Source organism: Centropristis striata, chromosome 5 (assembly GCF_030273125.1).
Source record: "Centropristis striata isolate RG_2023a ecotype Rhode Island chromosome 5, C.striata_1.0, whole genome shotgun sequence".
Taxonomy (NCBI): Eukaryota; Metazoa; Chordata; class Actinopteri; order Perciformes; family Serranidae; genus Centropristis; species Centropristis striata.
In genome coordinates this window covers 18,399,353-18,413,864 of record NC_081521.1, presented here as the reverse complement: position 1 = coordinate 18,413,864, position 14,512 = coordinate 18,399,353, and the positions used below count along the sequence as shown (strand labels likewise).

Here is a 14,512-nt window from a genome sequence, read left to right as displayed (position 1 = left end):
TTAGGGTATAAGGGAGTATTACACACAACACTGCACAAATCCTCCGTCAGTGTAATCACAGCCTGAATATGAACCCTGACCTCCAACACAACAATGATCGGTGTATTTTCTAACATTTAGAGCTGCCAATCGATACAGCAAAATGTATTACAGCGTGTTTCTTGTGCAGTCTTTCATTTATACTTCATTTATACTTCATATTCTTTCCTGTAAGGGCGAGGATCAATTTCAATATTTTTTACTCCCCCCATGAGAGCACAGGTTGAATCGGTTTTGATTAAAGACTGATGCAGCTGATAAATTGACCGGGGCTCAGCTTCCGCTCATGGACAGAGAATTAATGACTGTCTGCAGCCCCACTCGACTCTTATGATGCTTATTAGAACGGCACAGTGCAAGAGAGCTTTCAGCCCTCGACGGCCTACCACGAGAAATTCAAAAAGACTCGGAGCCCTCCAGGAAGACAATTAGAGTCATCTTCTTCTCAGTATGCAGCGTGGCTGTGACAGCAAGCTATGAGCATATTCCCATGCATAATGTGGCCCCAAAAACGGCTCCCTGCACTGGTCAGCGGGGGGATCCTCTGCAGGCTGGCTGCTCCACACCACCCAGCCCACTCCTGACGGTCTAATGAACTGAGCAGGGGCAATCAACTGGCTCGTATAACCCACAGTACACTGTGGCGCTCCAAGGCTGGCCACAAATAGCAGCTCCTGCGTCTCTGACAATAGGTGTTAGAGCAGCGAGGAGGAGCAGGCGCTGACAAAGACTGGCTGTGAAGAGGTTTAGACAGCAGTCGAGCTGCTGTGTGTTCAGTGTGTGTCAAAATGACAAACAGCAAGAGCACAAAAAGAGACCTCATGAAAACCCGATTGAGGATGACAGCGTGAAAGGGATGGAGACAAGAAACAAAGACGTCTCCGAACAGAGGGAGAGAGTGGGGAGTGACAGAGACATAAACAGAGAGAAGACATACAGAATAAGTGGAAGTGTGAGCTGAAATGAGAACATGTATTATCACCAGCTCATTTTGGCCGGCGACTTGCTCTCAGCCCCCCGAGGGAGGTCTCTCACACATGTTCATAAATATCTCTGCAGGAGTGTGTGTATAGCACCACCACAGGGTCCCGGGGGGCCCGAAGAAATAAAGCTGCCACTGCTTCTGACTGGACAAATCTGTTGACTCAGATAAATGGGTGCAATGGGGACAGCTCTCGTTACTCATTATTTAATGTGGGATTGACAAATAGTGATGCAAGAGACAAGAGAGTCCTCAGACAGCTTGTTTGGGACAATTTGTGGTTTTAAGGGACCAAAATAAGAGCATCACTGAATTGTTTACCCAAAATAGGATGGAGCAATATGTCATCAAAACGATATAATAATGTCAATCATTAGGGGTGTGAGGAGATCTTGTCTCACGATATTAAGACTTGACGATATTTCTTGTCGAAGTGGACGAGATTACGATATCAGTACTTGAGTTCAGAGCAGCAGCTAGACCTCGAATTAGAGAGATGCTCCTGCCACCTTTTAAATTGTTTGTTTTGCAGCATTTAGTTCCTGGTGGAAACAATAAACGGAAATAGAGAGACTGATATGGCACAACCTTTTTCATTTTGTGCCTTTCGATTTAATAAAAGAGTCGAGTTTTGTTAAAATATCGTCTGGTCGTCTCTTTCTCATGAACCCAATATCATGTATCATCTTGTCTCATAAGCTGAGTATATCATCACACCCCTATCTGTCATATATCTTGTATATAACTTTTTCTATCGCAATGTCAACAAAGAAGGGCCGATCTACATCAATGTAATATTTAGGTCATTTGGACACTTTACGTCCTAGCATGCTGGCGTGAACAATAGAGGCTCTGTTATTCTGTCATGGGTGTACGGTGTTTTAGAATTTGCATCTCTACTTTTGGCAAGCTGTGACCTGCAGCTCACTGGAACGGTTTGCAGCCAGATCTGAAGCGGTGGGGATGAGAGTCAGCAACTCCAAGTCTGAGGCCATGGGTCTCTGCAGGAAAGTGGTGGACCGCTCCCTCTTGGTTGGAGAGAGTTACTGTCCCAACCAAAGGAGTTAAATACAAGTATTTTGGGCTCTTGTTCGCGAGGGAGGGTAGAACAGAGCATGAGATGGACAGACGGATGCAGTGGTTGAACCAGACCACTGTGGTGATGGTTTACCGGTCCATCTACATTTCAACCCTCAACTCTGGTCATGAGCTTTTGGTAGTAGCTGAAAGAATGAGATCGCAGATACAAGCAGCTAAATGAGCAGGGTGTCTGGTCTCAGCCTCAGAGATAAGGTGAGGAGCTCAGACATCTGGAGGAAGCTCCGAGTTGGACCGATGCGAAAGGAGCCAGCTGAGGTGGTTTGGGCACCTGATCAGGATGCCTCCCGCGACCCAGAACACTTTGGAGAGATTATATGTTTCATCTGGCCTGGGAACGCCTTGGTTCCCCAAAAAGAGCTGAAAATCTTTGCAGGGAAGAGACACTTCCTTGTAAATACCTTGCTTAGTCTGCTGCCCCTGCGACCTGACCCTGGATAAACTGAAGAAAATGTTTGAATACATGTGGTTATTTCATAAAAAGAACATGCTATATTGTGAGATAAGAAATTACCTATAATAGGGATTTTTAAGCAGCCCTGACCCAAAGTACTTGAGACAAGTTTTAGTAACACAGAGATAGAATGGAAAATGTCACACTGACTTTCTGAGGTCAGTAGAAGTGTATATGGAGGGTTTAGAACAGAGCAGTGGCAGATCACAGACTGTGCAACCATCTGCCTCTGTAGCATCACTGCTGCTGTCTGACAGCACTTTGTTCTTCTCTGCACAACAACATGACAGAGAAACAACTCAGCCTCCTGACCTCGCCAACCTTTGCCTTGACGAATGTTAACAATGCTGCTGTTTTGATTCTTTCTACTGCGCTTATATTGATCTCATTCTGGAAAATAAACACCTTGGATTTGTGTTTATAAGGGAAAGAGAAAAACATGAGATGAGACTGAGATTTGAAGTGTAAGAAGTCTGGGTTCATGGATAAACATTGGAAATATTTTCCATATGATCCGAATTTCACTTTAACTGCAGCAGTGCTACTGTAGCTGCAAGTATTTCTACTGACAGGTATAACTGGAACTATTCATGAGAGCTGCAATGATTAGTCAACTAATCAATTAACAGAAATGTAATTGCTATAAACTAGGTAATTAACTAAGGTAATTTTTCAGGCACAGATTACAGGAAATGCTGTTCAGCCTCTCAAATACGGAAATTTCCTGCTTTTCTCTGTTTTACAGAATATCAAAAGCCACAAACGTGCGTTTTCTTTGAAGGATTGCCAAAAATACACCATTTATTGTTGAAAAAATAAAAACTGTAAAAACCAGCAATATCATCGGATTTAAACTTTCCGATGGTCCTTGAAGAAATCGTAGGTACTGAAAGTTTCAGTGAGAAAATGTAACCAAAACAAAGCTTAACATTGTGATGTTTCTGGCAAAATGTCTTCATTTTACATAAGAAATAAAGTGTTTGAACTAACCAGATCCTGATAAAAACATTAAATTCTGCTTTTCAGAGACACTGTGAAGACATGATTGATTCTGCTGAGACCAACGGTCACGTGACAAATATTCACAGAAAATCTGTTTACACAGAGCAGAGAGGAGAGGACAGGAGAGGCTGTTTACACAGAGCAGAGAGGAGAGGACAGGAGAGGCTGAAAACATGACAATACTTCAATATGTACAATATGTTGAGAAAAATGTCTTTCCCAAATATTTGTGACACTTGTTGGCACTTGGAAAAGTGTTTCTCTAAATCCATTTTATTCCAATTAAAAAAAAAAAATATCAAAGAAATTAAATTTGTGTTTTTTCTTTTTATCTGATTTCTGTCATTCTAACTGTGTTGTTCTGCACAAAGACATGTTTGAGTCGTTCCCACTTCTAGCCATGATTGTGCTGATTCCATAGAGCTACAGGACTCAGATTTATATAGATTTTATATATTGCAAAAATCTTTAGGTGTTGGACTGACAAAACAAGACATTTAAAGATATCACATTTTTCACTATTGTCTGATGAAATATGACAACAATCATTAGTTGCAGCTTTATTATTCATATGCTAAATGTAGAATCTGTGAATGGAAACGTACGATCCAATAACCAGAAATGAAGCATAACTAAAGGGAATGCATTTACAAATACTGCAGGTTAATGCACCATTAGTCTAGAAATAAACTTTAGTATCATCGTTTGGAGTAAAGTTGTAATCAATCACCTGCTGATTTGTCTCTCGACTGTGTAAAGTTTGTGCAGTAATGTAAAGGGCACCCAGCTGTGCAACTCATCACAGAGCATCAGATGAGAATAGTAACAGGGGCTCCCCCGACTCAGCCCGACACACTCCTCCTCAGTTAATCACCATTTCATCGCTGGCAGAAGGTGTCCACGGGGTGCGTGTGTGTGTGTGTGAGAAGAGGAGAGAGATAATTAACTATAAAGCAGAAAATGATTAATGTTTCTCTGGATCCGAGGACCAACTGAGCGATAAGAGAGGGATGTATGTGCAGCTCTCACCAGGTATAATCCTGAGCAGGGAGCAGTGTGCACACATCGGGGGAGGGCCGGCTACAGTGGGTCGCTGTCACCATAGCAACGCCCCCATTTAGTAGTAAACCCCCCACCCCCCTCCCACATCTTTAGTATATTGAAAAACATTAAAATAAACAGTTATAACAGATAGGTGGATATGATTACATACAGGATTATATGAGTCAGCTGAGGCTTCAGAGAGGAAGCAGTCCATCATCCAGCATCACAATCGTGTCAACACTCGTTTATACATATTATTTTCTGTATTACAGGAAAAATAAACGTCCATATTTATGAGAAATAGAGAGCCAGAGAGCCTGACAGATACTGACTGATGTTATCAGTGTCTGATGTGTAACGTAATAAAAACTTTTTTCACAATATAATGCAGAAAATTTAGCTTGGAGTGATTTAGAAATGGTGTCAGCTATTATTATTTTTTAATCATTATTATTTTTAAATAGTCAGCAATAACTTAGAAAGAACAGTTATTATGTTTATTTAGCCACTACATTTTTAAATTTTTTTTTAAATTTTTTTAATTATTTTATTCCTATTCTTAATTTTTTGTCATTGTTTAGAGAATTGGCTGACAATGTAATACATTGCTTGTATAATAATTTATAACAATGTTAAATATTATGTAATAATGTTTAACGTTAGAGAAGGTAGCTCTTTGGGTACATTTGCAGAGTGGTGAAAAGCAACATAAAAAAAGCTTTTTTTCATTTCAGCTAAAAAATTATTATTTTTAAAAATCCCATCTGCCACAATATTGGTTATCGATGAATTTTTCCCTCTAACATCAGTATCAGCATTGGCCTCAAAAATCCTGTATCAGGCTCTAAAATTAAAATGAACATGATATATGTAGAATTTGTCAGACAAATAATCTATTGTATCCTTTAAGAATCTCTCATAATGTGGCCAGCTGACAAATAAATATCCTGAAGATAAATTTTCTATTTGATAGAAATGGTTTCCTCTCTGTTTGCGCCATCTGCTGGACAGTAAACCTCAGTTCAATTAATTTCATGGAGACGTTCCCAAAGCCTCTTGGGCATCAAAGGTTCAGTCAGGTTTAAATATATAAAAGTTCACTACCAATCAGAAAGAAAACAATGAAAAGGTGGAAATGATTAATTATTAGTGATTAAAAGCATTAATAGCCTTTATGATAAAGTAGCACTTGAACCTAAAAATAGCCTAAATCAAATAACGTATCATAAAGTTTTCGTAATGAGATTGCCAAAAATACAAAATATATTGCAGAAAATAACTGTAAAAACAGGTGAATTTGAACTTTCTGACAGTCCTTGAATGGATCACAGGTTACAAAAGTTTCTGTTACAAAAAAGTGACCAAATCAAGGCTTATGTTGATATTTGTTTCAGAATCTCTTTATTCTACATGCGTCATTTAAAATAAAGCGTTTGCACTAACCAGATCCTGTTAAAAACATTAAATTCTGCTCCTCAGAGACACTGTGAAGACATGATTGATTCTGCTGAGACCAACGGGCACGTGACACTGAAAATCTTTACTGAAAATCTGTTTACGCAGAGCAGAGAGGAGAGGACAGGAGAGACTGTTTACACAGAGCAGAGAGGAGAGTACAGGAGAAGCTGGAAACGTCATAATACTTCAATATGTACAATATGTGGAGACACTTGTGGGCACGTAGAAAGTGATATGTATGAATTCCATAAAAAGAAAGACCAGATAAATTTAACTAGCATTTTTCCTATTTTTTCTGATATCTTTCTTTTTTATGATTTCTGTCATTCTAACTGTTATTCTGCACAAAGACATGTTTGCCTTGTTCTCTAGCTATAATAATAATATAAAACGCCCTGAAACAGCTTGTTGGGGTTCAGATGGTTAAACGCCGACACAGAAAGCCTTTTTAAAATGTCTGCTTCTTATCAATGCTCGCTGTAAAAATGCCAAAAAGTTCAATATGTATAGCACGTGGAGACACTTGTGGGCACGTAGAAAAGTGTTGTATGTATAAATACAACTTTATTTCATTAAAAAAAAAAATGATCAGAGAAATTTTTAAATTTTAACTAGTGTTTTTTTTTAATGATGTATGCCATTTAAAGTGTTATTCTGCACAAGTCTGCTTGACCATGTGACAAATATTCACTGAAAATCTGTTTACACAGAGCAGAGAGGAGAGGACAGGAGAGGCTAGAAAGATGACAATACTTCAATATGTACAATATGTGGAGATGGAGTCATTAAACTTGATTTTTTTCTCTTTTTAACGATTTCTTTCATTCTAACTGTGTAATTCTTCACAAAGAAATGTTTGAGTTGTTCCCACTTCTAGCCATGACTGTGCTGATTCCATAGAGTTGCAGGATTTATAGATTTATATTGATTTTATATACACCTTCTTGGGTTCAGAGGGTTAATAAAGGGAAACAGGAGCCTACCTGTTGGGCGGCAGCAGGTGACGGTCCGGTCCGGCCTCCGGGGGGCGCTGTGACACATCACAGCTGCAGTTCCAGCCGGAAGCAGCTGAAAAAAAGGAAGAGGCGTGAGTGTTGGATGTAAACAGAAATGGCGCGGCCGACAAAAATGCTGTTAGTACTGTAGCCGTGAACATGTAAAGATGTCGAAAGGTGGACAAACGGTTTGCTAACCGCAGAATAATGGCGTCGCTTGGCCACAAGAAGCGGGTTCTTGCTTTAGCCGGATAATGCTAACAACAGCTAGCTTCCAACGTTAGCTCGCTGCTTATAGTGTCTTTTATTTTCTTTTTTTAACAACCAATGATGCATTAAATATTACCAGGATTTAAACTGTATTTTAGCTGTACCATATAAAGTGAAACATCCTAATTCCGCCACTGACAGAGCAGTTAAAGGGGTAACGGTTGTCCGTGTTGTGGCCGTCTTTAGCCTGTTACCTTTTACCTGTGCCCAGCTGTAGAGACCCAGTGGAGGATGTCGGTGAACGGGAAGGTGATCCCGCACACCCCGCTGGCTGTCGACTTCTGGCAGGTGCGGAAGTGTCCGGGAACACGGCTGTTCTTCCTGTCCCACATGCACAGCGACCACACTGTGGGTCTGACCTCCACCTGGAGCCACCGGCCCATCTACTGCTCCCCGACCAGCGCCACGCTACTCGGCCTCAAGCTGCAGGTGAGGGGCGGCACCCGAGACTTACACCTGCACTCTGTGACCAATAGAAATTACTAATTAAATATAAAAAATGTTTTCTCTCTGTCTCATTCAGTGTACTGTAAATATGCATTTAAAATAACGATTTTGTTTTTAAAAAAGCGGCGAAAAGTCTTTAACAAAAGTTGCCGTCAAATAACAGTAAACAACCGTAAGTTATTTTATTTCATTTATTTTTATTTTATTTATTTTTATTTATAATATTAAAGAATTTCTTTAAAAATACGGATAATATAGAGAAAATCCTATACAATACACAATAAACAATAAAAGCTGTTTTTTAAAACTTTAATTTATTAGGAGTGTTTGCAACTTTTTTTTATTCATTTACCATTTTATACGATTTGTTTTTCATTTTTATTTTTTTACATTCAATTTAAAGTTCTACTGCAAGAAAACAGTCGCCATAATTTTACACTCAGTCATATGTGTAATTATTAATTACACACTCAGTAATATGTGTAATAATTAATTACACACACAGACATATATATATATATATATATATATATATATATATATATATAATTTATTTTATGTGAAATTAATTAAAAATAAATCTGTAATTTCCCATTATATTAATTTACAGATTCCATTATTAATTATAATATTTTTAATGAAATTATTTATTCTTTATTATGGCATTGCACTGAAAAACTAGAAAACCCTGTAAAATAATACAATACATTTCTGGAAAATATTTTTTTTTCTTTTACAGTGTAGCTCGGGCTGCACATGTAATCTGAATTTTATAGAAATAAACTATTTTAAAGAATTCTGAATTCAATTTCCTGGGATTCTGCAGATTCAATAACTTAAGAACAAAAGTTTTTGGGCATGGATCTTCACACAAAAAAAAAATCACATGATAACTTTGTCATCTTTGTGGCAACCCAGTTTCTTATGGCTTTTCTATTTTTTTTTTTGTAGAAATGTTTGTATAGTTAAATCGGTATTGACTTAACTGTACATTTTCTGTACTCAGATTGGGGACAGTCCTTTTTTTTTTACTTTGACAACATATTTCAAGACAAACTTAAGGCTGAGAATGTTTTTCAGATTAAATTTGGGATCATTATGGAATGGTTAAAACAGAAATAAGCACATTGCTGCATTCTCTCTCTGCTTAGGTGAAAGAGAAGTGGATCCATCCATTAGAGCTGAACGAGCCGTACATGTTGCCACTGGATGACATCGGCAAGGAGAAGCTGACAGTAACACTGATAGACGCCAACCACTGTCCAGGATCCGTCATGTTTCTCTTCGAAGGCTACTTCGGCTCTATACTGTACACTGGTCAGTGTCTCTATGCACGATGTTTACTTTATCAGTAACAGACTCATGGAAAGTAACACTCAGGTTCCTAATTTCAGGGGACTTCAGATATACTCCTTCCATGCTGCGTGAGCAGTGCCTTAGAACCAACGCCACTATAGACGTCCTCTACCTGGACAACACCAACTGTGACCCCAACCGCACCCTCCCCACAAGACAGAGAGCCACTCAGCAGATCAAAGAGATCATCCGCAGACACCCCAACCACATTGTGGTCATAGGTGAGTTTATTTTTTATTCATTCTGTGCAAAAACATGTTTTTGAACTAACTTTTCTAAGTACCCACAAGTCATAAATAAAGGAGGGGAAATTGTGTCTTGTTCATATTGAACTATTGTCATGTTTCCAGCCTCTCCTGTCCTCTCCTCTCTGCTCTGTGTAAACAGCCTCAGTGAATATTTGTCATGTGACCAGGCCTGAAATTTTGCCATTTTAGGGGCAAGGCCACTTTGGCTTTTGTGTTGTCATTTTTTGAGGGCACAAAGGCAATGAAAAAAAACAATGATTTTAAGTCCACGTCCATAATGAATTTATTTTAAGGACTAGCAATGACGCTTCTGAGGAAGATTGGAGTCTCAGTTGAAACTGTCCAGCAGGTAAAGAAACATCTCCTTGTAAAGTTAAATGCATCAATCTTGTGCACTTTGAGAGCTAAATGAGAGCAAACACCTCACATAACATTACCGTATTATAAAATCTTTGTTATCCTATACTGTGTCATTTTTAATTGCTGTCAACATGCTTTCCACCAGGACATGGAGCAGCCAGCCAGGGTGGAAATATAGCTGGCTAGGGGGGTCTGGGGGCATACCCCCCTGGAGAATTTTTTTCCCCCATAAAAGCACAAATTTGGTGGCCTCCTGCAGATTCTAATTCCACTATCCCATCATATACACTGATCTTAATCATTGCATATTTTAAGAATTTTTTAAGGAGAATAAGGGTTCTTGTACATTTTATTTAAGGCATCTTAATTTGACACTCTTCTTGTAAATTCTTTGGTCAATTCTGTGAACACACTGCGCTCTTATTTTGAAAGCGGGAAGCAGGAATTTATTCAAAACAGTAAGTCACAGTTTAGTGTGATTAATACAACTTTAACTGTTAGCTAATGTTAGCTTGCGGGTAACGAACGGCATATGTAACAGTGTATTTGGACCTCTGACTGCCCGGTAGGGTGGCCATTTCCTTCACATCCAAAAGGAGGACACTTTGCATCCACGGGGACACACAAGCAGATATTTGTTTGGTATGATCCGGTTTTTAGCAGAGTTGTACTGTAGAGCTGTCTCTTGGTAGCTGCTTTGCCTTTGCTGCTCACATTTACATCGCTTAGACATAATGTACAAAGAAATGAAACTCCCTCTTACTTCTTGTAACAAACCCGTGTTCTCTTGCCCATTCCGGGTTAAAGGAGGTCTTTCGCTTAGGCATTTTCAGACTTTCAGTCGCTGGGAGCTTGATTGACAGCCTGGTGGTAGCAACTGGCGTGAGCGCCTGTTGTGGCGAATCAACACATAGCTCATTTGAATATTCAAATTAGCCAGGTATTGATAGGTAATGAGACGAAAATATAACCAACCAAATTACTTATTTTGACACAGCTTTTTTGATACACATTTTTAGCCAATAAGTATTAAACTAACAAAGTAACGTGTCAAAAGGCGGACCTTTTTTGTTATTTTCTTTAAAGGAGGACAAATGAGTGTCCGGCTTAAGGCTGCGCCTGCAGGTCGGGGTTTGACTGACTTACCGGTGACAGACACTTTGCTGAGGCAACGGCAACACAACGCCAAAACGCAAAACTAACTGGGGCAGTGCGAGTGGGGCATCAAGGCCACCGTGGCCTCAGGGCAGATATTTTTTTCAAGGGCATGAGGCCAAATTACGAGGGCCCTCGTGAAATTCCTGCCCTGCATGTGACCATTGGTCTCAGCAGAATCAATCATGTCTTCACAGTGTCTCTGAGGAGCAGAATTTAAACCAGAGCAGAAAAGCCGTCTTGTGATGGAAAGGTCATGAGTCTGTCCTTTGACCTGTGAAGCAAAACCTCTCCTCATTAAACCTGTTTCTTCTGTTGTAATATAAAAAACCTTATCATTGACTGACATGTGGACGGACTATGTTTGATGTTCGTAACGTCACATTTTCAGAGAAGATAAACCAGTCTCCTCCCTGCTCTGTGTAAACAGCCTCTCCTGTCCTCTCCTCCCTGCTCTGTGTAAACAGCCTCTCCTGTCCTCTCCTCTCTGCTCTGTGTAAACAGCCTCTCCTGTCCTCTCCTCTCTGCTCTGTGTAAACAGCCTCTCCTTTCCTCTCCTCTCTGCTCTGTGTAAACAGCCTCTTCTGTCCTCTCCTCTCTGCTCTGTGTAATTTTCAGTGAATATTTGTCACGTGACCATTGGTCTCAGCAGAATCAATCATGTCTTCACAGTGTCTCTGAGGAGCAGAATTTAATGTTTTTAACAGGATCTAGTTAGTGCAAACACTTTATTTTAAATGACACATGTAGAATAAAGAGATTCTGACACAAACATCAACATTTTAAGCTTAGTTTTGGTAACTTTTTTTAACAGAAACTATGATCTGTTCTATGATCTGTTCAAGGACTGTCGGTCAAATTTCAACGATAAATCCTGTTTTTAAAGTTTCTTTCTACGATAAATGGTGTATTTGTGGCGATTACTTAATGACAACATGCGTGTTAAACCCGCCAGCGAGGTTTATAGGGTGCAGAGTAAAGATCTGATAAGACATCGGGGCTGGGCTACTGTAGAAACATTTAAGTTATATAATTATTATTGATTTCAGTTTAATTCCATCCGGCTGAACTCTGACAGACCCTCATGCTCTGCTGTGCTGCCTTGCAGGCCTGTATGCATTGGGAAAGGAGTCTCTGCTGCTGGAGCTGGCCATGGAGTTTAAGACCTGGGTGGAGGTGAGCTTTGAGAGGATGGAGACCCTTAAAGTCCTGGAGCTGCCTGACGTCTTCACCACTGAGCCGGGAGCCGGCCGTATCCGGGTTGTGGAGCAGTCTAAGATCTGCTCTGCCACTTTACAACAGTGGAACAAAGAACATCCAACTCTGGCCATCCTGCCCACCAGCAGGCCCCTGGTCTCCTTCAACCCCAACGTCCACGTGGTGCCCTACTCCGACCACTCCTCGTACCAGGAGCTGGAGGACTTTGTCTCTGCACTGAAACCCACCTCCCTTGTGCCCATTGTAGGAAACCACTTACCTGGAAGCTTCTCTGCCTTACTGCCCAACAAGAAGCGCCATGAAGTCCTGGTGCCTGAGTCGGTCCGGCACTACATGATGAGACGGCCTGAGAATCCGCTCGGCTCAGCGGCCCTCAACAGCCTTTGCCGCAGACATTTCCGTCCTCTGGGGCCCAAAGGGGTGGTGTTTGAGTCTCCTGTGAGGGAGTCCGGGAAACTGTGCGAAGACGCCTGGGAGGCTGCGAGCCTAGAGCAGGAAGCTTCTGAGGGGGAGATGGACACAGAAAGTAGTGAAATGGACTCTGACAGCATCCTCAACGACCTGAGTAAGAACCACAGCCCTTACAAACAGAAAAGAGATGACATGTGGAGCCTCAACATCGTCCAGACAGTGCCTGAAGACATACTGATGGAACAGCCCATTCTGGTCAGTCAGCTCAGCCAGAGCAGTTTGGCATCAGCGGAGAGCCTGATGAGCTCCGAGGCCTGCCTGAATCCTGTCAGAACAACAAGAAGGCCTTTAGAAACTAACGCCAGAATAATCAGTGACACAGCTTCCAGTGATGGCAGCCAGCGGGGAAATATTCAGGAGAGCTACAGACTGGCAGCCGGGGACGGCATGAGTCAGCACGGTGGAAAAGAGATCGATCCGGACGATGACATCATGTCAAACGAGCAAAGGAACATCAGTGTGACGACGCTGCAGAGCGGCCTCGATAACGACTCCTGCTCTTCATCCAGCTTCCTCACCGTGCCAACGCAGGCGTATGTGGAGGAGCTGGAGAACAGCATTTTACAGGATCTCCCATTCTCAGAGGAGGACTTTCAGATGTGTGCTCTCCTGCAGCAGTCTGCCGTCCTTCCTGTAAGTGGTGCACTAAAGTATAAAAGGCAAACACGGAAAACCATGTAAAAGATGGAGATCTTGGTTTAATCACCAAGGACTGCTGATAATGCCTGTTTTTACAGTGTCTTCCTACGACCAACGCTGTATTTTTGGCTATCCTTTAATCCTCTGAACCTCACAGATGTTTTCTTTAAAGTCAACGCACTATTTTCTCGTTGGTACCTAATTTACACAGTTTTCCTGGTGCTGCCTACATGTTGAGTGTGTGGCCTTTTAGAAAAGCCGGCTTGTGATGGAAAGATCATGAGTCTGTCCTTTGACCTGTGAAGCCAAACCTATCCTCATTAACAGTAAACCTCTTTCTTCTGTTGTAACAGACATGTTAGGATTGGAGCTGGACAAAAAAAAACGTGAGATTGAGAAATGGAATCCACACAATAGATCATGCTCCTATGAACATGTGTTTATTTAATCACCAAGGTACTTTAAGACAGCTTAATTGGCCAGTTGATTAATTGAGCCAATTAACAACATGTTGAGATACTGGTGTCAAAGGCCGTGACAGTAACACTCTCTATTAAGTTGTTTTTTTATGTACGTTTATGCCTTATTGTTCTCTGAAAGCCAAAGAGATGCTGCCATCTGCTAATAAAATAAATAAAGTTGTGAAGTGCACTAAAAGTCTATTTGTCTCTTCTAAGTTTTGTTTTCTTTACAAAGTTTTTTTGATTACCTGTGGACATTTATTTAATTCATACAATATTTCATCAGCTGGAAAACCTTGGTAAGAAATAATAATGTTCATAGAAGCATTATGTCGCGTCCAGCAGACTGTTTTTCCGTCTTGTGTAAGAGAGGAGGATCTCTCAGACAGATAATGTGACCTGATGTTCAAGAGTTTGCCTTGTTGGGACGCCTTTTTGTTTTTGTGTGTAAAGATGAGCTCTGAACCCCAACAAGATGTTTCAGGCCGTTGTTTTGTTGTTGCAATTTTTACATTTAACTCACCGTGGCCTTGTATTTCACTACAATATGTAAAATATATATAAAACATATAAGTCCTGCATCTCTGCAGAATCAACTCATAAAAGTATTTTGTGCAGAATAACACAGTTATGACATAAATCATACAACAGTATGTATCTACAACACTTTTGCCCACAAGTGTCATGAATTCTGGAAAAAAGTTTACACCATATTGTACATACTGAAGTATGTCCCCTCCTCTCAGCTTGGTGTAAACAGATTTTCAGTGAATAGTTGTCACATTACTGTCATGGCCTCACAGTGTTGTTGAGTA

At 40.6% G+C, this 14,512-nt stretch overlaps 1 protein-coding gene and 1 long non-coding RNA gene across 2 annotated transcripts in view; one reads left to right on the top strand and one right to left on the bottom strand.

The window, feature by feature from the left end:
* Positions 1–7,597, bottom strand: part of LOC131971608 (uncharacterized) — a 29,875-nt gene extending 22,278 nt beyond the window's left edge. Inside the window, exons 1-2 of the long non-coding RNA XR_009394394.1 lie at positions 7,544–7,597; positions 7,061–7,145 (exon numbers count right to left, since the gene is read on the bottom strand). This is a non-coding gene — a long non-coding RNA (uncharacterized LOC131971608). The remainder of the gene's footprint in view (positions 1–7,060; positions 7,146–7,543) is intronic.
* Positions 7,168–13,896, top strand: dclre1b (DNA cross-link repair 1B). The gene is made up of 4 exons (XM_059333120.1): positions 7,168–7,771; positions 8,941–9,106; positions 9,184–9,366; positions 12,017–13,896. The coding sequence occupies exons 1-4, from the start codon at positions 7,574–7,576 to the stop codon at positions 13,276–13,278; spliced, it is 1,809 nt and encodes a 602-aa protein (XP_059189103.1). The 5' UTR covers positions 7,168–7,573; the 3' UTR covers positions 13,279–13,896.
* Positions 13,897–14,512: the final 616 nt, after the last annotated feature.